We start from the raw sequence: 24,922 nt of genomic DNA, 5'->3' as shown, positions 1-24,922 counted from the left end.
AAGTATACAGTTTTTGGTGTGCATCCGATTTATAACAGCCCATTCGATTTATAACACAGATATAAGAAACCCCTCATTGGCTGCATATGCCTTCGTTAAAAATGGGATACATATCAAAAAACGTGTGCATTGTATATGCAGTTTGTGATGTATATACTGGTTATATACTAGTCATTCAAAGTCCTTGATGTATTTATCACAGGGATACGCTGTCCCTGATCTGTATACGGTTAGAGCACAAGCATACACAATCTCTGGTGAGGCCAGTTCTGGAGTGTGGCATGTGCGCCCTTGGCCAAAAAGGATGTAAATATTGAAGCGAGGGGTTAAAGAGAGGATGATACCAGGCTTTGGGAGACTTAGTTATGAAGAAAGGCACAAGCAACTAAACACTGGAGAAAATAGAGGGCAAACATGATACAGGGTTTTAAAATAACGAAAGACAGAAATGAAGCGGAAGCAAGTAAGCTATTTAACCTGAGCATTGGAATAGATGAGACAAATACAAAATTTAAAAGCTTTGAACTCCATTAGTTGGCCTGCTGTAAAATAACACTGGCAGAAATATGATGCTTGAAGCAGAGGTGGATTAGTAAATCTACCCCACACCTCAAGATCTCTTCAATTCAAATCGGCCGTTAGGAACTATGGCACAAGCCTTAGGAGACATGAATTGTTTCAATCGGTCGGGATTATTCTCATCCCTAGGATTAATTACAGGCAATGCTGTCACCAACGACGAGAACAAATTTACCTTTTGCTTATTAAGGACCACATACATGAAGGCTCGTCCACATCGTGCCTGCACATGGGCTGGGTTTGCCTTTAAAATGGTACCAAAATCAAAGATGGCGGTTTTCTTCTGGTTAAGATGTGCATAGCATCGAGCTCTAGTGAGGAGCGAGGCTTCATCAGTGCCCCCTGGAATAATAATAAATATATTAAAACATTTCAAAGAGCGCCACACAATGAATTACTTTGAAGTGTATTTTTAAAAATTCATTCTCAGGATGGGCGTCACCAGCAAGGCCAGCATTTATGGTGGAGGTCGCGGGTTTGGAAGACGCTGTCGAAGAAGCGAGTTGCTGCAGTGCAACCTCTGAACACTGCAGCCACAGTGCGCCGGTGGTGGAGAAAATGGATGTTTACGGTGGCGTGAAAAGCATGACCAATTAATCTTGTTTTTAAAAAATTGGAACTGGTTGTGAGGAATTTTGGTGAGGACGCTGGTAGAGCACTCTGCTCTTCTTTGAATAGTACCTTGCAATCTTTAAACATCCACTTGAATGATCACTGAACTTTACATAATGTTAATTATTTCTGATTGGAGTGTATGGTCCAAGCTCTCTTCAGACCTGCCATTTTTGTCCTTACCTAGTCTATGATGAGTTTGCTTAATGGTTTGTTTACAGCTACATCTTCTATGTCTTTCATAATTTTAAAGGATTGGGTTATGTCTCCTCTTAAATCTTCCCTTTTGCAGTGGAAACAACTTGGAGATTTTGTCAGTCTATCAACAGAACACTGTTTGAATTTCAGGATCTTTTGCGCTCTGCTCTCAACCCTCACCAATACATCAATGTTCCTTTGAAAGTAGAGTGCTCATAACTGTATACGGTAGGGTCAATTCAATGGGCTCACACTTGCAGCAGAAAGACAAATTAGGAGATAGCAAAGGTCTAAATCTAAGGTTTCTGCCTCCACTTCCCTACCTGGAAGTCCATTCCAAGTGTTCACCACTTTGGAGAACAAGTTACTGGCTCCAGTTTGAACCTGTGGTATCTTGTACTGTTCTAGTTTAATTTGATGTAGCGTTCTAGATTCACCTTTAGTCTGTGTGTTAAATGGATATAGTTTGCAGTTAAGAACTACCAAATGATATGGTCCACGCATATTGCCATCATACTGCCTTGCTTATGCAATTGAATAGTAGAGCTTCATAGTGAATTTCAAAACGCCAAGTTCTGAATCTTCGTGTTAACACAGGATCTATTATAAAAGGGTTTGAATTACCAAAGATAATGGATCAAATGTGAGGGAGTTAATCATATACTTACACTAACATTCTGTTCATCAAGCCTGGAGCTATACATAAATTGCTAGTTTGATATTTCCATAATTCAATGGAGCTAATTCATTGCATCCATCAGTGTATAGTAGTGTTCAGGATAGCCAAGATACATTTCGCAAAACTAAGAATCTCTCCCATTAGCCAGCTCTTAAAAAATTGAAACAAGGTCATAATCACTGGCAGATAAGAGAGAACAATACCATTTCCATGTTTGCTGTGTTTTGTTTTGATTAAATGCTTTCACTTCAAATGCTATGTTCAGCCAGTAGATAAATTGTGGCCCACTGGAGATTGGGTGATTTATTGCTCTACCACTGAGTTGATTAGAGCATTAAGGGACAATGACATGACTATTCCAATGCTCTTCTGGCTGGCCTCCCATCATCCAACCTCCATAAACTTGAGCTCATCCAAAATTCTGCTGCCCGTATCCTAGGTCGCACCAAGACCTGTTCACCCATCACCCCTGTGCTCACTGGCCGACATTGGCTCCTGGTCCACCAATGTCTCAACTTTTAAATTCTTATCTTCGTGTTCCAATCCCTCCATGGCCTCACCCCTACATTCCTATCTCTGTAACCTCCCTCTGCCCTACAACCATCCGAGAACTCTGCATTCCTCCAACTCTAGCCTTTTGTACATCCCCCACTTTCATCACCCCACTATTGGCGGCCGTGCCTTCAGAGGTCTAAGCCCTAAGCTCTGGAATTCCTTTCGGCTCCTCCAGGCCCCACAAAAATAATTTAAAACCTACCTTTCTGGATGTTCTTTGGCTGTCGTCATTGAAACTGGTCGGAGTATGCACGGCATACGTTCTCACCAGTTCTATCCTAAAATTGCAATTGGGGTCCTATGTAAGCTTGGAACAGGCAAGCGCTTCAGCCACTTAGTGGTTGGCTCATTGTGACTTTAAATGGGGCCTATCATTGGGGTTAACGGGGTGGTATGGCAACTGATCCAATTTTGAGGCCAATACCGCCCCATTAACACTGATTTCAGCAGGTTAAAAGCGCTTCCGCTGTCGCTGATAGTAGTGTGGGAATGCTTCCCATCCCCATGGAACAGTCTGTAATTCACTAACCAAGATAAACCTACTGCATTTAATCTTTCTCCCAGTTGAGCTTTGAAACGCAATATAATTTGTATTAATTTTGCTCAGAACATTATATTTAGTACTTCTATCAATGCAGGAGACTGTAAGGCAGATTGTTTAATACCTATGACTTACAATTTGCAGAGAAAATGTGTTTTTTTAAAAAATATATTTAAAAAGTCAGTATCTGTAGTGTTAGCTGGGCCTTGAAGAAACCACCTTGGTGGCGAATAAAAGTAGTTCTTTTTAAACCACGTGTCTGACTCGATATAGTGTGTGAGAAAGAAAGAGAAAAATGTGAGCATAGCTAGATGGCATAAAAACAAATGTGAGACAGAGAGAAAGCACGCACTAATACAAGTATGCTGATGTACCAAGATAAAAGCAGAAACTATGCAGAATATCCTTGTGAAAATGTTTGGCCTTGTAGTAGAAAGCGAGTGTGCTTTATTTCCTTCATTTCCCTTTCCTCCCCCCTTGACTACAACAAATGCAGCATTATCATCAGCACTAGTGAAGACATCTACAGCCTGGTGAGCTGAATAGATAACTGCAGGTGTTAACTGTGTAAAGCAAGCACCACCCAATCAAGCTTCACCATCATTGAGGGCACTTGCAATTTTTTTCTCCTTCCAGTTATACTTGGAGCTAATTTCTAATTTTAAACATTAACTTAATTTGTCACACAGCTCTCCTATAGAGCTCAGAAAATATATCTAAACCTGCATGCCTGCCCCTGGTAAACAGCAGTATTTAAATTTAATTAGAATAAATATGGAATGTCACCAATTTAGAACAATCAAATCCTATTATCCATGGGGACTTGCAAATCTGGCAAAAAGTAAAAGCTGTCCTTTCAACAAAAAAAAAATTCCGGTGCAGTTGATTTTTTTTTGCTGTTGGAGGAACATGTGGAAAAGCTGATAAGGATGAGGATTGACAGTCACCTGTGACTATCTGGCCTCTATTTACAAACAAAACAATGATTGACACCATCTTTTGCTTATTCAAGGCATGCACTTTAATTTTCTCAAATCATTACTTTTATGAACATAAGGATATGTTTGTTACCTGTTGTATGTGATGAGCAGCTCAACTCCCTCTGGCACACAGTCATTTACATGGAGCCAAGGCCCAGAGGTCAGTGAGAAACCAATGTCCAGTGCACCTGCACTAAGCTTGGTCGTTGGCAATATGTGCAACAGGCTCCTTCCCCCTCCCAGTCTCTTCTACCTCAGGGTTTGTTGCGGGGGGGGGGGGGGGGGGGGCGGGGGGGGGGGGAAATGGGTGACTGGATCAGACCATTCAGAAATTCTAGACATGGATATAATAGACGTTGATTGGCAGGAAACACTATTGAGAACAGGTTGAAAACCAGGAAGAGTTTTGGAGATCCACATGTCTATTTGTTCTAGTTACTGCCGCAAGTACACATAAATCCACCTTTTGTGTAAAGCATACCATTGTTTAAAGGTAATGCCCCTGCTCTTGTAGCTGGTTTTAACATTGATGCTGAATCCCCAATTCTCATTAGACTCTTCCACTTGTGTCCCTATGCATTTTGCAAAGAAAAGACAAAGTACCAACAGAAACATGACTTCTTGCTAGCAACTCCTTCATCCTTACAGAAGCCTCCCCACCTGGCATTATTTTTCACCACAAGCACCACCCAAGCTATCACGGTGGCAGCATGGTCTTCATCATCAGCTCTCACCTTGGCCTCTACCCTGACTCCTTTTGAACCTTCTCTTCCTTTGAGCACCTCACCCTCTTATATTCGTCAGGCCTCTTAAAATCCTCATTGTTCTACTACCCCTCAATCCATGTTCACTTACCTACTGAGATGTTTCCCTCCTCTCTTCTGTCAGCCTCTGCAGCGTCGTCTATAATTTCGACTTACATCTCAAATCTCCTAGCCCCAATTCTACTGGCATCACCACCCTTCTGTTTTCCCTCAATCTCGGCCTCCATACAACAACCCTCATTGTTGGGTGCCTCCTTGATCTTAACATCTTTCGTGATCTCTCTGCACCAGAGGTCTTGATCACTGACTAGCAACTTTGTCATCTCCTTTACCATTTACAAGCTCCAGTCAAACTACTCTCAGCATTCACCCAAGGAGAAAAACTCCCCTCCAGCTCCCTCACAAATTCCTAACTCCCTTGTCTTTGGCCCTCCCCTCGCCATGATATCTCTGCTGTTGTTGGCCTGCTTAATTGCAGCCTCACTTCTGCCTTCAGTACCTTTGCCTCCAGTAAATTAGTCACTATCGCTCACACTTGTTGCCCTACTTGTTAGAGCCACTATCTTTGCTTCATGTTAAAGGGGCAAAAACTCAAATGTACCTGGAACACTCAGGTACATTCAAGCACTACCAGGCTTCACTCTGCTGAGCTGGATGGCAAGGACCATCCCAGGCTCCTTTTTCCATAACAAACTGTCTCTTCAAATCCCTCTCCCCTACCCAACTCTACTCTCAACCTCAAACGCCAAATGTGAAGAGCTCACAGACTTGGGACCCCAAGACTGAGGCCATCTGTATGACTGCCACCATTCCCTTCTCCTCCAATCTTCTACTCACTTTAGCCCAAGGTCTCCCAAGTCTTTGCAGTCTCTTACCCATCCTTGTTTCTGTCCTCTGAAAGCTTATCTTGTTCACACAATCCACTTTCTGCTGCCTGGATCACCTCCTCACTCAACTTCGGACCAATTACTTCCTCTAGCTGAATCCTACGCTAGCTGACATTGCCAATGGCTCCCTTTGCTCAGGCATTGTTGCTCCTCTTAAAAAAAACACCATCAACCCATTTATCCTGTTTAACAACCATCACATCTCTGGTCTCGCTTTCCTCTTTAAGGCCCTTGAATGTGTTCTCTCCCAATTCTGTGACCATCCCTTTTGAAATGCTCTTCGAATCCTGGCTTTCAGCCTTCTTAGTACTGAAATGGCTCTGGCCAGTCACAAATGACATCCTCTGTAGTTGCAACCATGATGCTTTATCCCTAATCATCCCAGCAGTATTTGCTACTGTTCACCATGCCATCCTTCTCCAACACCCGTCCTACTTGCCCAGCTCCATAGTACTGTCCTTGCATAGTTCTAACCTACTTATCTGAATACAGCCAGTGCATTTTGATCACCTCCGCACCATCACCTCCAGGTCCCTTTCCTCATCTATATGTGGCCCCAGTGACATTACCTACAGGCATGGGGTCAACTTTCACATGTATGCTGATGATACCCAGCTCTACCTTTTGCGACCTTTCAATTGCCTCTGGTGTCAGACTTCTCCAACATACAATCTTGGATGAGTCACAACTTCTTCTAGCTCAGCAGACCAAAGCCATCATCTTCAGCCCTCACCACAACCTCCACTCCCTTGCCACTAATTTCCTCCTCCTCCCTGGTCAGTGTCAGGCTGAAGCAAACTGTCCATAAACTCGGCATCTTGTTTGACCCTGTGTTGAGCCTTAAACCCCACACCCTTCCAACTCTGCCACTGAGATCCTTCGTCACTTCCCGACTTGCCAGTCTGCCATCCTCCACAAACTCCACATTGTCCAAAACTGCCGCCTGTACCCTAAACCGCACTGTCTCGCTTGCCTGCACAGGCTCCTGGTCCCCCAATGGATTACATTTGACTTCCTGGTCCTCATCTATAATTCTCCCCGTGGCCTTGCCCCACTCTATCTCTACAATCTCCTCCAGCCCTATATCCCCTTCCCATTCCACTGATCTTCTGTTCAACTCCCCTTCCCTTTATCCCACTATTGATGGCAGAACTTTTAATCACTATCATGCACTTTGGAACTCCCAACCTAAACCTCTCCACCTTCAAAACCCATCTTTTTCACCAAGCTTTCATTCACTCTTCCTAATCTCTCTCTCTCTCTCTCTCTCTGCTCAGCGGCCATTTTCCTTACCCTTATTTGTAAAGCTCTTTGGGACGTTTCTTATATTAAAGTCACTATACAAGTGAGTCCAAGATCAATGTTTATAATCTAGGTGTACGATAAATAAAAATAAATTATTTCCACTGGCAGGAGAGTGGGTAACCAAAGGACACAGATTTAAGATAATTGACAAAAGAAGCAGAGGGGAGAGGAGGAGAATTATTGTTATGCAGCAAGTTGTTATGATATGGAATGCACTGCCTGAAGGGGCAGTGGAAGCTGATTCAATAGTAACTTCCAAAAGGGAATTGGGTATATACGTGAAAAGGAAAAATGTTCAGGGCTATGGGGAAAAAGCAGGGAGTGGGACTAATGGGATAGCTCTTTCAAAGAGCCGTCACAGGCACGATGGACCAAATAGCCTCCTTCTTTGCTGATGTGTTATACAAGAATTACAATCCAGGCAATATACATAATGACATAGTGCCTTATTTCTGCCAGTGGGCATAACTATGGTGTGATTGGGCACTAGGTACCAGAGTGGACAAGTCAACATAATTAGCGAAAAACAGGCAGTTTGTGGTGTGTGTCTGCACACTCGCACATGAATCCAAGTGGGAATACTTAGCAATGGTATACTTTGACAGTATGGAGCATGTAACATGCAGCAGGCAGAATTTTCCATCGATGAGCCATATGACTGTCAAATGTTAAAAAAATTAGTGTGGAGCTTTAAAAATTATCTTTATGGATAAAATTGAAAAATCAAAATTAGATTGACCTGAATGAAAAATCAAACATTATGTGAAACTTTCCACTGTTTGTTTTACATCAGGTGCATTATTGTCGAGTAGCTGAGTAGGAGGATGACAAATGTAATATTACATTGAGGTCAGACTCAAAATGCTTAATGAAAAGCAGGAGAATGTGTATCCCTCCCCCTCCTCAGTAGTTAATGGCCGATAAACAAAATCTCAAGCTTTAAAGCCTTGCTTTCCTGCAATTTCAGTAGAAGGTCATTAATTACGTAGAAGAAGAGGCTCCCATTTTTAAAAAAAACAATTTGATCTTCTGGTCCTTCGTTCTTACATATTAGGAGGTAATAAAATCCTAGAGTTGGACACCAATGGGAAATGGTCAAACAGCAACAGCCATTACTCTTACTTGCTCCAGAGGTGGGGCTGGCGTATTACAACAACCACAGCCAAATGACATACCACTCTGACTAACTGAGAGCACGGCCACCATAAAGTTATAACCACAGATAATAAAAATTCTTCGCTCTTCGCTCTTCGCTAATTTTAATGGAAAAAATAAACGCGAGTCTTTACGGTTAAATCTAGTTAACTGGTAAAATTAGCGAATGGCAGAAAATGCACCCAATCACCTGGAGGGAAGGTGTCCCTTGTGCCCTGTGTGTAGCCAAATTAAACCAGGTCTTTATAAATGCATTTACAATTATGTTACACATGCAAGAGAGGAAATCTCCTCCTTTCCACCCCCCACCCACCCCAATCTGATATTTTCACCCCCAGTCCAAATTCACACCGAATGTTTTAGGAAAGACGCCAGTACTTCAATAGATTAAAGGCTGCCCTTAGCATTAAATGTAAGCGCAGATGCAGGAATGGAGAGAATGCCCACATCTTCGAAGCTGTTTCCAAACTGGATAGCTTCCCAAGCCCTGAATTATTTATGTGGTGTTACTTCAAATAACCTGCTTGATAACATTCAGTAGGCTGCGGAGCCAGAAAGAGAAAGAGAGCGAGTACTCCCAGGAGCAGCAGCAGAGGCTGAACTTCAGCCAGTAATGGAAGCATTTAAGTCTGGCTGGTCTGGGGACATATTTGTTTGAAATAGCTTACTAATTATAACTTCCTGGGGGACAGAGGGGAAGAGACAGCAAGAAGGAAATGTTTTCAGATGAATCACCGTATTTAATAACGAATGAAAGAAAATTCTTTCCTTCCTAAGTTTAAATCACCATCCAGGGAAACAACACAATAAACCTCCAGATGCCAACGCATCATGGATGGGTAATGGTAAAATACACATAATTCTTGGCTCCTCCATTGACCTAGTTAGTAAAAGTGGAACTGAGCCATTCAAACCAAGAAGGTCCCAGATTTGATCTCTGGTCTGTTTCGAGGTAGTCAATTTCAGCAGGGAAAGCAGCTTGCGTGCTACTATTAGCTGCCATACTACTGGGGTGGGGAAAGGGGGAAAAATTAACAACCAGGGTTTCTGCTATCCACTGGCCTTTGTTAGAAAGTATATGTGGATGTCAGGTGAGAACAGGATGAGGCTTGTAATGGTTCCCCCGCTCATCAATGAGTAGGCTCATGCAAAGATAGTGAGTTACGAAGGGCTAGTCAGCACTTGTGGAACCGTACCCTGGGAAAGGAGAGAGAATTGGCCGGGGGAGGGTGGGAAAGAGAACAAACAAAATACTTGTGGGGATGTGAGATACAATGTGACAGAACTTCAGTCTGGTATGTGTGTTAAAAGGGATTAGAACATGCAAGTGGCCACCTTAGTCTGCTTTGGACTTCAATACTCAATTCAACTTAGTTTAAAAATAAGAACCTAAATAGAAGAAAAGACCATTTAGTCCACCAAGCCCACTCCTACCAAGGACACCCACCAAGTTGCGAATTCTATCCCACCCATTTAATCTCCTACGGAAAAATATTCCTGATTTCTCCCCAGATATTCATCCAGCCTTTTTAAAAAAATTCGTTCATGGGATGTGGGTGTCGTGGGCAAGGCCAGCATTTATTGCCCATCCCTAATTGCCCTCGAGAAGGTGGTGGTGAGCCGCCTTCTTGAACCACTGCAGTCTGTGTGGTGAAGGTTCACCCACAGCGCTGTTAGGTAGGGAGTTCCAGGATTTTGACCCAGCGACGATGAAGGAATGGCGATGTATTTCCAAGTCAAGATGGTGTGAGACTTGGAGGGGAACGTGCAGGTGGTGTTGTTCCCATGTGCCTGCTGCTCTTGTCCTTCTAGGTGGTAGAGGTCGCGGGTTTGGGAGGTACTGTCGAAGAAGCCTTAGCGAGATGCTGCAGTGCATCCTGTAGATGGTACACACTGCAACCGCGGTGAACCAGTGATGAAGGGAGTGAACGTTTAGGGTGGTGGATGGGTTACCAATCAAGCGGGCTACTTTGTCTTGGATGGTGTCGAGCTTCTTGAGTGTTGTTGGAGCTGCACTCATCCAGGCAAGTGGAGAGTATTCCATCACACTCCTGACTTGTGCCTTGTAGGTAGTGGAAAGGCTTTGAGGAGTCAGGAGGTGAGTCATTCACCACAAAATACCCGGCCTCTGACCTGCTCTTGTAGCCACAGTATTTGTGTGGCTGGTCCAGTTAAGTTTCTGGTCAATGGTGACCCCCAGGATGTTGATCATGGGGGATTCGGCAATGGTAATGCCATTGAATGTCATGGGGAGGTGGTTAGACTCTCTCTTGTTGGAGATGGTCATTGCCTGGCACGAATGTTACTTGCCACTTATCAGCCCAAGCCCGGATGTTGTCCAGGTCTTGCTGCATGCGGGCACGGACTGCTTCATTATCTGAGGGGTTGCGAATGGAACTGTACACTGTGCAGTCATCAGCGAACATCCCCATTTCTGACCTTATGATGGAGGGAAGGTCATTGATGAAACAGCTGAAGATGGTTGGGCCAAGGACACTGTCCTGGGCCCGAGGTGATTAGCCTCCAACAACCACTACTAGCTTCCTTTGTGCTAGGTATGACTCTAGCCATTGTAGAGTTTTCCCTCGATTCCCATTGACTTCAATTTTACTAGGGCTCCTTGGTGCGACACTTGGTCAAATGTTGCCTTGATGTCAAGGGCAGTCACTCTCACCTCACTTCTGGAATTCAGCTCTTTTGTCCATGTTTGGAGCAGAGTGGTCCTGGCGGAACTCAAATTGAGCATCGGTGAGCAGGTTATTGGTGAGTAAGTGCCACTTGATAGTACTGTCGATGACTCCTTCCATCACTTTGCTGATGATTGAGAGTAGACTGATGGGGCGGTAATTGGCTGGATTGGATTTGTCCTGCTTTTTGTGGACAGGACATACCTGGACAATTTTCCACATTGTTGGATAGATGCCAGTGTTGTAGCTGTACTGGAACAGTTTGGCTAGAGGCGTGGCTAGTTCTGGAGCACAAGTCTTCAGCACTACAGCCGGGATGTTGTTGGAGCCCACAGCCTTTGTTGTATCCAGTGCACTCAACTGTTTCTTGATATCACGTGGAGTGAATCGAATTGCGGGGCGGAGGAAATAATGTGGAAAAGTGGGTAGAAATTAACTTTTTAAAATAATGTTTCTCCCCTTCCCAGTATCTAGGTTCAAATCCAGTCCAATGGGATGAAAGCCTCTTCTTTCTGCTGGTTGTAGGGGACTTCAGGCAATCTTAGTGGTATGGGGCCACAACAAAACAGCCACTAATTTTATACTAATCTCAATTAGACAAGTCCGTTCAATATCTGGCATTCTATACTGGTGAAGTAATAGCGCTCTTACAGGGCCAGGACTAGGACATTGTTGGGGCAGAGCAGAGGAAGCCTTACTCTGCAGCTGACTGCGATGCGTGTGATTTATAAAAAAAAAGCGCAGGAGCCACCCAGGTTGAAAAGAGTAGGAGAGAAGGCAAGATAAATCAAGAAATAATACTCAAACGAAAACAAGCTTGGCTTCAAAAAGCCTGCAGATTATAGAAGGAAGAGAAAATTAAGAGAAGATCCACAGTGCTGAGGTCCTGGGAAAGAATGGTACATTAAGTCTCAGCTTTAACGTAGTGAGAATTGCTTCAAGCGGCTGACCTGAGAGTGCTTGATGCTGACATTAGGTGCCTGAAATAGGAAAGTGTTTCATTTCCCAGCATCAACATTCCTTGATTTGATGAGTGCAAAAAATATATATTTTTATAAAAGTACATAGCTTGTCATATTTAGCACTAAGACGCAATAAATACTCAAGGAAATTTGGCTGCATTACATACCAGCAATAAAAATCACAAGTAAATTATGGTTAACTGGTTACAGAGATTTCTATTAACTCCCTATTGCCCATCATATTCGTACTTCCTAATTTAAAACTTTGTTTTCTCATCCCAATTATTCTCCCCTCTTCTCCTGAAGGCATGGACTCATTTTAGTGTAGACATAGGAATACTCGAGACACTCAACATCATCCAGGTCGAATAGTATGCTTGATCGTTACCCTGCAACTGAACTCATATCCTCCCGCAGCTAACAGTGGCTGCAGTGTGTACTACCTACAGGTTGCAGAGCAGCAACTCATTAAGCTTACTTCAACAGCATCTCCCAGTTCCATGACCTCCACTACAGAGAAGGACAAAAGCAGCAACGTCATGAGAATACCATCATCTGCCAAGTTCCTGTTCAAGTCACACACCATCCTCGCTGTTCCTTCATAGTCACTGGGTCAAAATCATGGAATTCTCTACCTAACACCATTGTTGGATGACCATGAATGCAAGAAATGCAGCGTTCAAGGAGAAGGTCCACCACTACTGTATTGGGATAACTTGCAATGGGCAATAAACACAGCCTTGCCCACATCCAGAGAACAAAACTAATATACTGGGCTGTGGCTCCACAGGGAACTGCTTGCCTTCCTGTGCCTCTCTAAAGTGGCTATACTTCATATGTGAGCCCAAACAGTGTCAAATAGACTATTTGACCAAGGCAGCATACAATGAAGACTCACCAGGATGATACCAGGGATCAAAGATAATGGCTATTGAGATACTGGGTCTATTTCCACCAGAGCAGAGAAGGTCGAGAAGATTTAATAGATGATTTAAACATTACATGAAGGCATTTGATAGCATGAACAGGGAAAGACTACTTCTTCTAGTTGGGGAGACAGTGACAAGAGGAAATCAATTTACAAAAGTGTTACTAAAGGAGTGAGGAGAGGTCAAGGGAATTGTTTTTTGTTACGCAGACGGTTGCTGAAGCATGGAATGCTTTGCCACAGAGAATGGTTGAGGCAGAGACCATTTCATCTTTTAAGAGAAAAGCAGAAAAATATTTGAAGCAGAGGAAGATCAGGGATATGGGGAGAACAGGGCAATGAATTAATTCTAGATTACTCTGTTAAAAAGAGCTGGCACAAAGATGATGGGCTAAGTGGCCACCTTCTGTATTGTAAACTTATATGGCCCTTCAAGCCTGCACCTATTTATTGGTTAGTCCCAGTCCCCACCCTTTCTCCTGTTCCCTTAATACCCTTACTTCCCAAGCAGCTATTTTAAACATCTCAATTAATTCTGCATCTGGTACCTTGTGGCAGAGCATTCAACATTTTCATAACCCTTTATGAAAAGTAAATATCAACATCTCTGCAGTCTCTAGACCAGCCATGTATAGGACATAAACAAGGATCTCTTTCCATTTTATGTCCACCATTGCTATTTTAAACAAATGCTGAATCTTTCATTTTGCTACCTAGTCCTGATCTACTTAGAATTCAGTTGTTGTCTTTGTATTTATATAAACACATCAATTAGAAGGGGATTAAATGAGTCCAGCAATTTGCCAGATCAAACAGGTCAGCCATAACAATGCAGTCAATTTGCAGAGGTAATAGTATGATTGATTAAACAGTAGAACTTGGCACTAAAGTTTAACTAGTTAGGGGCACACAGAAGGGCTCAGCATAAATAGGTAGGTAGGTATATAGATAAGACAGACATTTATACTGAATTAGGTTCACTTGGTAAATTTGCCACAGTACATGCACTCTAAAAGAGGTCCTAGGTTCAATTCCTTGTCTGTGTGGGATTTACCATCCTGAGCCAGTGGAGCAGTGTTGATGGCCCTATAATTAGTCCCGGCCCCCTGGACAGGGTGAGGTTATATAAAGAAGTCTGGGTCTCTGCTTCTGATAACTACCCAGCAACTTCTAGTGGAAACAATAGGGATATTCCCCAATCCTGCACTCCTAATGGGAGCTATTCTCGCTGGCAACGATCAGGGGGATGGTTACAACAGAGCAGCCCCGATTTTCTGACCTGCCCTCTCTGTGAGCACGGAATTATCCCCAGTGTGTGTGTTAGGACATCGAGTGAGGACAGAATTTGGCTTGGTTGTTGCAAGTCTCATGATTGAATAGCATGTTAACAGTTACCATCTAGGCTTGTGCATGAAGAATGGCCAATTTGGTGAGGTGTCCAAGTGTGACTGTGGAATGGCATTCCATTGAGATGGGGAGAGAAAAACAGGCCAGGCAAATAAACATAGGTTATTAATGGTGTATATTTCAAAACTCAGTTATAAACAGTGCATGAGCCCAACTCCAGGCTAGAGTAAAATCAACCTATTATCAGGTTGGCATAAATACCAATGTGAATTGGGTGCCATTTTCTACAGTAAAGAAACACTCATTACTACTCTTGGCTTGCATCAGATGCGGAAATTAGTATACATGCCATGTTTGTAATTTACCCCTAAATGTGGAGATGCCGGTGATGGACTGGGGTGGACAAATGCAAGGAATCTTACAACACCAGGTTATAGTCCAACAATTTTATTTTAAAATCACAAGCTTTCGGAGATTATCCCCTTCGTCATTCCTTGCATTAACCCTAAATGCGCTGTGAATGTCTTTATTGGGCTGGTCATGCTCCTGCTTTATGGACTGCTGACAGGTTTACTTGGCTGCTCTTCCAATTTTTTGGGAGTTCCTCCCACCTCCAAAATAGACCCCAGAAATATTTTCATAAAAGAGAGAAAGGTTGTGATGGAAGGACAGAGAGAGAAAGCGCGCAAAAGAGTGAGCGCAAATGAGGAAAAGACAGTGACACATACACTGGAGGCTAAAAGATGTCTCTCTCTTATCCGTGCATTTTCTTGATATTATTAATTGCCCATCTGAAAATTCTTCTCAAGTTTCAGATACACCACCTGACACACATTTCCTACGTCTTCACTGTGTTGAAAAGACGACCCAGCATACCATCTCCTTCTCCAAAACAGAGGGACTCCTTACTTCCTTCAGTCTTGCCTCTCTCCTTCAAGCTTTTATAAAACCAAATTTGACACCATCTAATCACTATCTCTGATTCACTTCATGTCTTCCACTATCTGCAACCTTGATGGCCTACTGCATCATGGGCTTGACCCTTCACCTCAACTTCCCAATTTTAAGACGCATAGGTCAGTAAATTACATTTGTTTACTTAAATAAACTAAGGTCTGCTAATGTGTGACTGACCACTAAGTGGATCAATGTCGCAACTTTTTTTTTTATTCGTTCACGGGATGTGGGCATCGCTGGCAAGGCCAGCATTTATTGCCCATCCCTAAACTTCAATCAGATGGAATTGGTTCCCCATCAGTTGGAGCAGTCTCACTTCCATAGGTATTATATTGCAGTAAGTTCATTTTCCTTGAAGCTTACAAAATGGGAATATTGCTCTTCCAAATTAACACTTCATACAAACAATCCATTGTCAAGATTCTGGGTAGGATGAGCTGATCGTGGCTGGCTTGTGCTCTATAGATTTGCAGCAAAAGCTAATATCCATCAGGGATTACAAATTTGCACCTGGTGCGCAGTCACACCATCCAGGAGTCAGATTGGGATTCCGCCCACGTTTTCATTTCCTACAACTTTCCAGCCATCAAAATGAATGGGATGGGGGTGCGAGATTGCCCAATATGCATGCCCAGTGGGAAAGGGTACTTGCATTCGCAAATATTACCCTTACATACAACCTAAAATGTAATGCAGAAGGAGAAGCTGTCGCTTTAAAAGTCGTGTTAGAAGGCGATTCCATACCTTTATCTGCTTGAATCATCCAGCACTCCCTTTCACAGACACTAAGTCCCAGAGGATGGTCGTGGTCTGTGGAGGTTGCCACACTTTATTTTAAACCTTCCCTCCCCCATGTCGCATTTTGATAATCATTCTAGAGTTTTATCTTTTCCTGCTTTCTTCCCCCTCACCTACTCTTTTGATTAAAATCCAAGCTGGGCATCATCCAGCTGCTACTTCCAGATTTATCCCATCTTTCCTCTTGCTCTTTTCAACTTTGGTGGAATCCGGCACTAAATCGGTTGTAGTTCTTCACCTAGGTTTCTTTTTTAAAAAAAAACCCTCATGGGTTAAAATGTTTGGCAAAGGATTAAATTGGAGAGTAAATTAATGAAATGTAGCCTCTCGAGTGGGGCACTGGGTGGCCTTTAGAAAACGCTTCAGAGGAACATTTTCAAGGGCAACACACAGAGTGGAACACAGCAAAAAGGAAAACATTTGTTAAAAATCACCAGCAGGCAAGCTTCAGGAAATTGGAATTCCCAAATGAATGGTTGCAAATCAAAGCTCATTGCGCTTTGGAGTCCTGGCGAGCAGATCTTCACTGTATCCAACAATAATAGAGAATAGACACTCTCCATTTATCACAGCCCAGGCTACGAGCAGAGATGTTCCATGTGGCCACATTGTGTTTTGGAATACATTCTGCATACTTTTTCTGCTCTCACTTAAGGAAGCGAGGTAACAAATACTCATCGTGCCAAAGAGAACTTCTGCAGTATTAAAAAGTATCTGTTATTTCACACCCTCATGCAAACTGACAGAATAATGCAGAGTTTCTGAATGGATTTAGATGAGGATAAGCCAATGAGGGTCCAGTGGAGATTGGCAAGGAGAGTGGCAATTGGTGAACATAACAAGGTGTGGACAGTGGAGGTCCTTTTGAGTTAAGAGTTTGTGTAAGGTGGAATTCAGGAGGCTGGAAAAGTAGCTGTTGGAAGAGGCTGGAGATGACAAGAGCATGGATGAGAGTTTTAGCAGTGGAGGGGCTAAGGACAGTGATGTTTCAAAGGAGAATGAAAGCAGTTTCATTGGTGGAACAGTGCATTTACCATCCATAAACGTAATCTTAACCTGGAACCATATACAAACCCATTACTCAAAACAAACAACACGCTAACAGAACGTTCAAGATTAAGTTAGCAATTTCAGGTCCGGAATTTGGTCCTATCAATATTTAAGACGACCTTAAACACAGGAGATCTAAAAAAAACTCTGGAGTACAGCCTTACTTCTGTACGTTGTTCTGCTATTCTTCATGTGCCACATGGAAAATTCTAGTAATTATTAGTTTATGGGTTGGGGGGGGGGGGGGAAGCATCCCAGCCAAGTCTTTGCCCAACACGCACATTCAAGAAATCACAGGGAAATGATTAAGCTGGGCGAGTTCTTGGTAATTTTTCTTCCTCTGCCTGGGCCAGGGGACACCAAAGCCAATGGTAGCTCCCATACCACTTCCTCAGCTTAGGGCACCTAACTCAGCACAGCCCAGGAAATGAATCTGGGCCCTTCCAGGTTTGCATGACATATATAATTTAAAAATACTGAAACACAGTCTAGGCAGTCCTTTCACTAAATTCTGTTCTCGCCTTGCAGCCATTTCTTATCTCCCTAAGGTGTTTAAAATGTTAAACGGATTTGATAGGGTAGATACAGAGAAACTATTTCCTCTGGTAGCAAAATAAAGAGTATGGGGACATAATCTTAAAATTAGAGCTAGGCCATTTAGGAGGGAAATCAGGAAGTATTTTTTCACACAAAGGGTAGTAGAAATCTGGAATTCTCTCCCTCAAAAAGCTGTGGATGCTGGGACAATTGCAGCGTTCAAGTCTGAGATCGATAGACTTTTGTTAGGTAATGGCATCGAGGGATATGGAGTGGGAGGTGCAGATCAGCCATGATCTAATTGAATTGTGGTTCAGGCTTGAGGGGCTGAATGGCCTACTCCTGTTTCTGTGTTCCTAATATGGACTCTATCTGCAACTAGTGGGGTGCCATAGAGATCAGCACTGGGGCCTCAACTATTTACAATATATATCAATGACTTGGATGAAGGAACAGAGTGTATTATGGCCAAATTTGCTGATGATACAGAGATAGGTGGAAAAGCAAGTTGCGAGGAAGACAAAGTGTCTGCAATGGGATACTGCCAGATGGAATATAATGTGGGAAAGTGTGAAGTCATCCATTTTGGGAGGAAAATAAAAAAGGAAAATATTATTTAAAATGGAGAAATACTACAAAATGCTGCAGAAGAGGGATCTGGGTGTCCTCGTACATGAAACATAAAAAGTCAACATACAGGTGCAGCAGGTACTCCGGAAAGCAAACGTAATATTAGCCTTTATTTCTAGGGGGATGGAGTATAAAAGCAGGGAAGTCATGGTACAACTGTACAGGGTGCTGGTGAGACCACACCTGGAGTACTACATACAGTTCTGGTGCCCTTATTTAAGGAAGGATATACTTGCATTGGAGTCAGTTCAGAGGAGGTTCACTAGGTTGATTCCGGGTATGGAAGGGTTGTCTTATGAGGAAAGATTGAACAGGTTGGGTCTATACTCATTGGAGTTTAGAAGAATGAGAGGAGATCTTACTGAAAAATATAAGATTCCGAGGGGACTCGATAGGGTAGATGCTGAGAGGATGTTACCCCACATGAGGAAACTAAAATTAGGGGGCAGGGTCTCAGAGTAAGGGGTTGCCAGTTTAAGATGGATATGAGGAGGAATTCCTTCTCCCAGAGGGTCGTGAATCGTTGGAATTCCTTATCCCAAAAAGCTGTGGAGGCTGAGTCATTGAATACATTCAAGGCTGAGTTTGACAAATTTTTGATCAGCAAGGGAGTCAGAGGATACGGGGAAAAAGCAGGAAAGTGGATTTAAGGTAACAATCAGATCAGCCATGACCCAGCAGGCTCGAAGTGCCAAATGGCCTACTCCTGCTCCTATCTCTTATGGTCTATCCTCACAGATTTAGAATGCCCAAGATGGAACAGCAAGATTACCCTTTTTCCTGCTAAGAACTGTGGTAAATTCATCACTATGGACTCACAGTTTCTAGACTGGTTGAAGAATGTAAATTTGAGATCCTGAAGTTCCCAATCTATTCCTCTTGGTGGGGGGGGGGGGGGGGTCAACAAAGATTCAATTTTTGTGAGCTTTAGTTCCCCCCCCGCCCCCCCTCCCCGCTTGGATTGGGATAAGGCTGTTGCTTTGAATTTCATCTCACTAATCATCTCCTGTCTAAAAACAGATCTCTGCTACTAACCTGATGAAATGATGGCCAAAGAGAGATAGGCCACTGCTTCCTTTATATATGTATCACCGTCCTTGTTTTGTAGGATTGACATGGCACTGGAGTGACAGTGTCTCTGCATTAGGTCTCGATCTTCTGACTTGAAAATGTCCATGATGGGCAGGAGGCAGGAGGTGTCACCAATCTCTATAACTTTCTTTATTAGCTACAAAAAAAAAACATTTTTCTGAGACCTCCTCAAAGCACTGGGTGGAGACCCTTTAATTCACTGACACTTTCTCACCAAAATCACACAAATTAATTATAGGAACGTACAGGACCTGAGACCACTGGAGACCATCTGGCCAGTCCCAGCGTCTAGCAAATATCTTAGCCCATGATACCTCTCATATCCCTCTATCCTCCAGATACAATAAGGCCCCCGCTGCCTCCTTTGGGCATCCTTTCCATATCATAATCACCCTCTGGAAATCCTAATAAACAGTTGCCTAAATAGTGTACACATCAACCTAATAACAATGCCTTTGGAACTTGTACTTCAAGGCCAATGTAGAGGTATGGTAGTGTAATGGTTGTGGTACTGGATTTGCAACCCTAAAGGTAGTGAGTTCAAATCCCACTCTAATAAGAAATGGAATAGAAATTTGAAAAATCTGGTAATTAAGTGAAAATCCAACTGCTTCACTGAATGTTCTTCAGGGAATGGAAGGGAGGGAACCTGCCATTCTTACCTGCTCTGGCCTACATGCAACTCCAGTCCCACATTATGTGGTGGACTCAATGCCCTCTGAACTATCCCAGCAATCCCCTTCATTGCCTTGGATAATAAACATGGCCTGGCTAGTGCTGCTCACATCCCAAAAACTAGTGTGCATAAATAAAACAACAGGCTCTTCTGCCATTCTGGGTTGAAATTAATAAATCTGTTCATACCAAATTCCTTTGTCTATTGTTTAAAATAAACAGGTTAATACTATCCTTAGTTTATTACTAATCCAATCCCACTATAATTTACAAGCCATAAAACTCCCCCCAAAAAGCTGGATTTTTTTTCCTAGATGCCCGAAAGATATATAAAAATATCAAAGTAATACTGCCCAAGTCCAACCATGGTCTCAACAGGACTTGAGCCAGCCAGGCTCTGTATTCATTCCTATATTGAGCCCATAATCTAGGCTGGCACTTCAGTGAAGTCCCGAGGGAGTGCTGCTTTCTGTTTCAGATGAAGCGTTAAATCAAGGCCCATCTGCCTCTTCAGGTGGATGTAAAAGATCCCATGGCACTTTTGGAAGTAGTACGGGGAGTTCTCCCAGTGTCCTCCCTCAACTGCCACCACCAAAACAGATTAATTGGTCATTTATCTCATTGCTGTTTGGGGGACCTGGCTTTGCACAAATTTGGTCATGTGTTTGCCCACGTAATAACAAAACAGAAAAATTAATTGGCAGTAAAGCACTTTGGGACATCCCGAAGATTTGAAAGGCACTATACAAATGCAAGTTCATTTTTTCTTTATATCTTTATCATTTCTACAAGAGGCCTATTCAGTTCTTCCTTAAAATGATTTAATTGACAGGATATATTTTGCAACTGGTGCTGTTCCTTTATGAACATACAACGTACTCGTACTAAATCCCAGTTAGTTAATGCCCCTGTTAAAAAAGCACAGAGGGACTTAGTGCATTTGTGTTAAATGCTTGTACAGGAACAGCACTGATTGAAAAATCTACCCCAGCAATTCTATTTTAATTTTTAAAAGAAAAAAGTTAGAATCAATTGATTAACCTTTTTTCAAACCTAATTTAAAGTAATTTCAAAAGGAGAGCAAGAGTACATAAGAAAATGGTAAGAACAGAGAATTGTAAGTAATGGGATGAGAGTGCGCCCACATGTAAAGAGCTTAAAGTATTTTTTTTAAAAAGTCTTTATTTTAATACTGCAGTGTTGCAGTAATAAAACTCCTCCTGACATCTGACTAACATTAGTGTTTTTACAGCATCATAGTACAGGAGGTGAAAACTTCAAAAAAATCAGCTGGCTCAGGGAGTCTTATTTCCTTGGAGCTGCTGGCTGGATAAGTATTGGTAAAATTGGCTTGGACAAGGAGGACCTCTTTAGCCCATTTGATCTCTAGAATAATAACCCTACCTTTTCCCTATTACTGCTTTAATATCCATCTGAACAGGCAAACAGGACTTCAATTTAATGTCCTGGCTCAAAGACAGCACCTCTGACAATGTAGCACTCCCTCAGTACTGCACTGGAGGGGCAGCCTATATTATATGCTCATATCTTGGTGTAAATCATCATTGTGCTAATGCTGCAAGTATAGCACAATGAACTATTGCTATTATAGCACCTCTGGTCACAGTGCTTGTGACATGCTTGGGAGGAACAGACGACTTTGGACCTCTGGTTCCCAATGCTCTCCACCACTGGGGTTTTCCATGTGTCATTTCTGGGTCTGTTGTAGACTAATTGATAGATTGATTGCTATGATGAGTCAACAACTCCATTATCATTGTATTATGCGATTTTCAGGATGGTAGAAGGCAAACTGGATGGACTGTGGTCTTTTTCCGTCCAGCAATCCCTATGCTAAATGTAGCAGGAAAAATTCCTACTTCTTACCTCGAAGTGAGAAGGCTGTAGGTTCAAGCTCTACTCCAGGACTTGAGCACATAATCTAGGCTGACACTCGAGTGCAGTACTGAGGTAGTGCTACATTGTTGGAATGCCTTTCTTTGGAGGAGAGGACAAAGAAGGCCCCTTCAGAAGATACAGGTGGACATTAAAGACCCCATGGCAATGTTCGCACAGGGGCCCGGTCAACATGCCTCCTGGTTGACACTGGCCTGTCACCTTGGTACCAGAGTTCAAATCCAGCCCAGAATGATGGGATAAAAGTCTTCTTTCTGTGTCTGCTGGCTGTAAGGGCTATGTGAAATGAGTTTGAGGGGTGCTGAATTTAGTTCCCAGTAGGCAAGGGCACAAAACTACCTGTAATTTGGCACTAACTGGCATTGGCACTCAGGAAAGTCAGTACAACTTGGCCAACACAACTGAGGCAGGCTACTTTGACGTGCCAGCGATTTTGGTTTGGCAGCAGCACTGAATAGTTATGTGGTTGGAGCGCCCTCTTGTGACAATATAGAGTGTAACACTCTAGAGCAGTCCTCGGACCCATGCAGATTGTTCACTTGCACAGGGGGCACCAAATTGCATGTGTACAATTTCCTTCACATCAAACGACATCTCAGGAGAGCTTTACACCCGGGGGGGGGGGGGTAGCATTGCAAAGGTGTGTGGTGGTGGATGGGAGCAAATGCCTGGTTGAAATGGTGAGTTTTTAAATGAAAGTTTTTGAAAAGGGAAGGGAAGTAACGAGGCAGAGAGCTGGAGGAGGGGGAAGAACCTAGACAGAACAGGCAGGCTTGTGCCTTTAAAAGGAGGAGTAGCAATGCAGAGTCAAAGGGTACAGGCTGAATCTTTCAATGGAGACGATCTTTCAGATTAGGTGCAGCTAGATGGTGGAGGAATTTGAAAGTGAGGATCGAATTAATAGTGTAGAGGATGGAGGTAATAGGGGTTTGGTACTTTGGGCAATTGAAGATTCTGGATGAGCTGGAGGAAGGGAAGCCAGTGGGGAGAATGCGAATGAAAGAGTAAATTAGAATAATCGCCAGTGGAGAGAAAGTTAGAGGCAGAAACAAGCAATGTCACAGAAGTGGAAGAACAGGGTGTCCTGATGTGGGGCAAGAATGGTCAGGTTAGGGTCAAGCAGAACACCGAGGTTCAGCCTGAGCAATCAGTTGGAGCATTTAATGTTGCTGAACCAGTGGTATGTAGATGTCGGAGAGGACTTAAAGGATGGCTTCAGTATGGCCAACGGGGAGCCTTGGAGTTGGTGGTGATAGCGAGACAAGCCTAGACTTTGACTTGGGCTGGAAGTTCTGCAGGAGCCACTCGGCTGGCTCCCCACTGCCCCCCACCCCACCATCTCAGATATCCTGCTGGAAGTAACAGATCATACAATTCATCCCTCAGTGCCATTTCACAGGTGTCCGTACCCTCCTGTATTTTACACACCCCTCAGTACAATTCTCTGCATGCCTGTACAACAGTGACAACACTGCAAAAGTACCTAACTGGCTGTGAAGCACTGTGGGATATCCTGAAAAGTGCTACATAAATGCAAGTCTTTCTTTGTAGAGTCCTATATTGTACCCATTCCTCAGGACCATTGCTGCAGGGGCTCATATCTCCCATATTGTACCCTCCACTTAGTACCGTTCTATGGGTCTGTATCCTCAGACAGACTAGTCAACTACCTGCACCCTCCATTTTGACCAAAATCTGCAATATATATCTACTGCACCCATGAGCTTTCCTTCGTTACTCAATCTTTCTCAACAGGCTTAAAATTCAGAAAAGTGCAATTTTTTATAACTTATTTCACAGCCAAAGTCTCCCTTTTCACAAAGCTCCATGAACATTACTTGCCCAGTGCATCTTTTGATAAAGATCAGAATTGGTTAGTTAAATATTCAAGTTGAAGTAAATAAACTTAAATTACATTGAAAAAATAAACACATTTTGGCTGCCTGAAGAAATAACCTGAGGTTTGCTGCCACCTTGTGGTCAGAAGATAATCAGGTTCCGTTTCCCAACTAAGCTATTTATTTACCATAACTGAATTACTCACAAACTATTTTTATTACATGAAATTCCAAGATTTTAAACAGAGTTTTGGGGATCCCATTCCACAATTTCATCCATTCCCCTCCCATAAAAACTCCAAACCAGCAGCCTTGCTATAGCTGAAATCATGAGAAACTTTAGAATAGGGAAAGACCATTAGGTTCAACTGAGTGTGTTTAATGTTCATAGATCAACTCTACTTATCCCTACCTTTTCACCATATCTGTCAATCCCATGTCTCTCCACAAATACATCTAATTGTCTCTGACCCCATTTATACTGCCTGCTTCAATCTCCTTCAATTTGTTTACCTTTTGAGCGAAAAAGCTCCCCCGACTTCACTTGTTACCCATAATTTAATCTGTTTTAATTTGTGTTCCCTACGATTCAAACATCTTATCTGAATCTGAGAGACTAAGGAGAGGAATTAGGAGAAACTCATACACATAGTTGCTCACCACCGGGAGTGTAAAGGCAGAGATCTTTTAAAAGAAAAAGCAGATAAACATTTGAAGTAGAGAAAAATACAGGGCCATAGGGAAGAGAGTGAGGCAGTGCAATTACTTTTGGATTGCTCTAGCAAAGAACCAGCACAGATACGATGGGTCGAATGGCCACCTTCCGTGCTGTAAATGTCTATGGGTTTGTGGATCAACAATTTGCTTTAAAATTCAGAAAGCTTTGAGTAGGTCACCCCTGAGGCATTCTCTCTCTCCCTTAATTTTTCCTCCCTGCTGATACCAGGGAATACCAAGGTAGACAACGCCTCACCTTAAACACCGTGACTCCATCTTCTTACTGCACCCCAGTAACCATACCTGGTTGGCGTCATATAGAAAGCCTTTCTTCAGCTGAAGCAGAGCGAGCCGCGCCAGGACTGAAGAACGCTGTGAGTTCTTGCCGAGCAATACCAGCAGCGTCTTGTGAGCATCTTCCGTCCGGCCCAACTGATAGAGGGCGTCTGCGGACAGAATTCGGGAAACCTCATCTGATGGGTCCAGCTCCAACAGCAGCAAGGACAAGTAATGAACACCCAAAGCATCTCTA

At 43.0% G+C, this 24,922-nt stretch overlaps 1 protein-coding gene across 1 annotated transcript in view; it reads right to left on the bottom strand.

The window, feature by feature from the left end:
- ttc34 (tetratricopeptide repeat domain 34) overlaps window positions 1–24,922 on the bottom strand; it is a 50,796-nt gene that overhangs the window by 20,526 nt on the left and 5,348 nt on the right. The window contains exons 2-4 of the mRNA XM_067970269.1: window positions 24,694–24,919; window positions 19,187–19,379; window positions 755–921 (exon numbers count right to left, since the gene is read on the bottom strand). Coding sequence (XP_067826370.1) covers window positions 755–921; window positions 19,187–19,379; window positions 24,694–24,919 — 586 coding nt within the window. The remainder of the gene's footprint in view (window positions 1–754; window positions 922–19,186; window positions 19,380–24,693; window positions 24,920–24,922) is intronic.

Source organism: Heptranchias perlo, chromosome 32 (assembly GCF_035084215.1).
Source record: "Heptranchias perlo isolate sHepPer1 chromosome 32, sHepPer1.hap1, whole genome shotgun sequence".
NCBI lineage: Eukaryota > Metazoa > Chordata > Chondrichthyes > Hexanchiformes > Hexanchidae > Heptranchias > Heptranchias perlo.
Note: the sequence above shows the minus strand (reverse complement) of the source record. Positions and strands in the feature narration are given on the sequence as shown.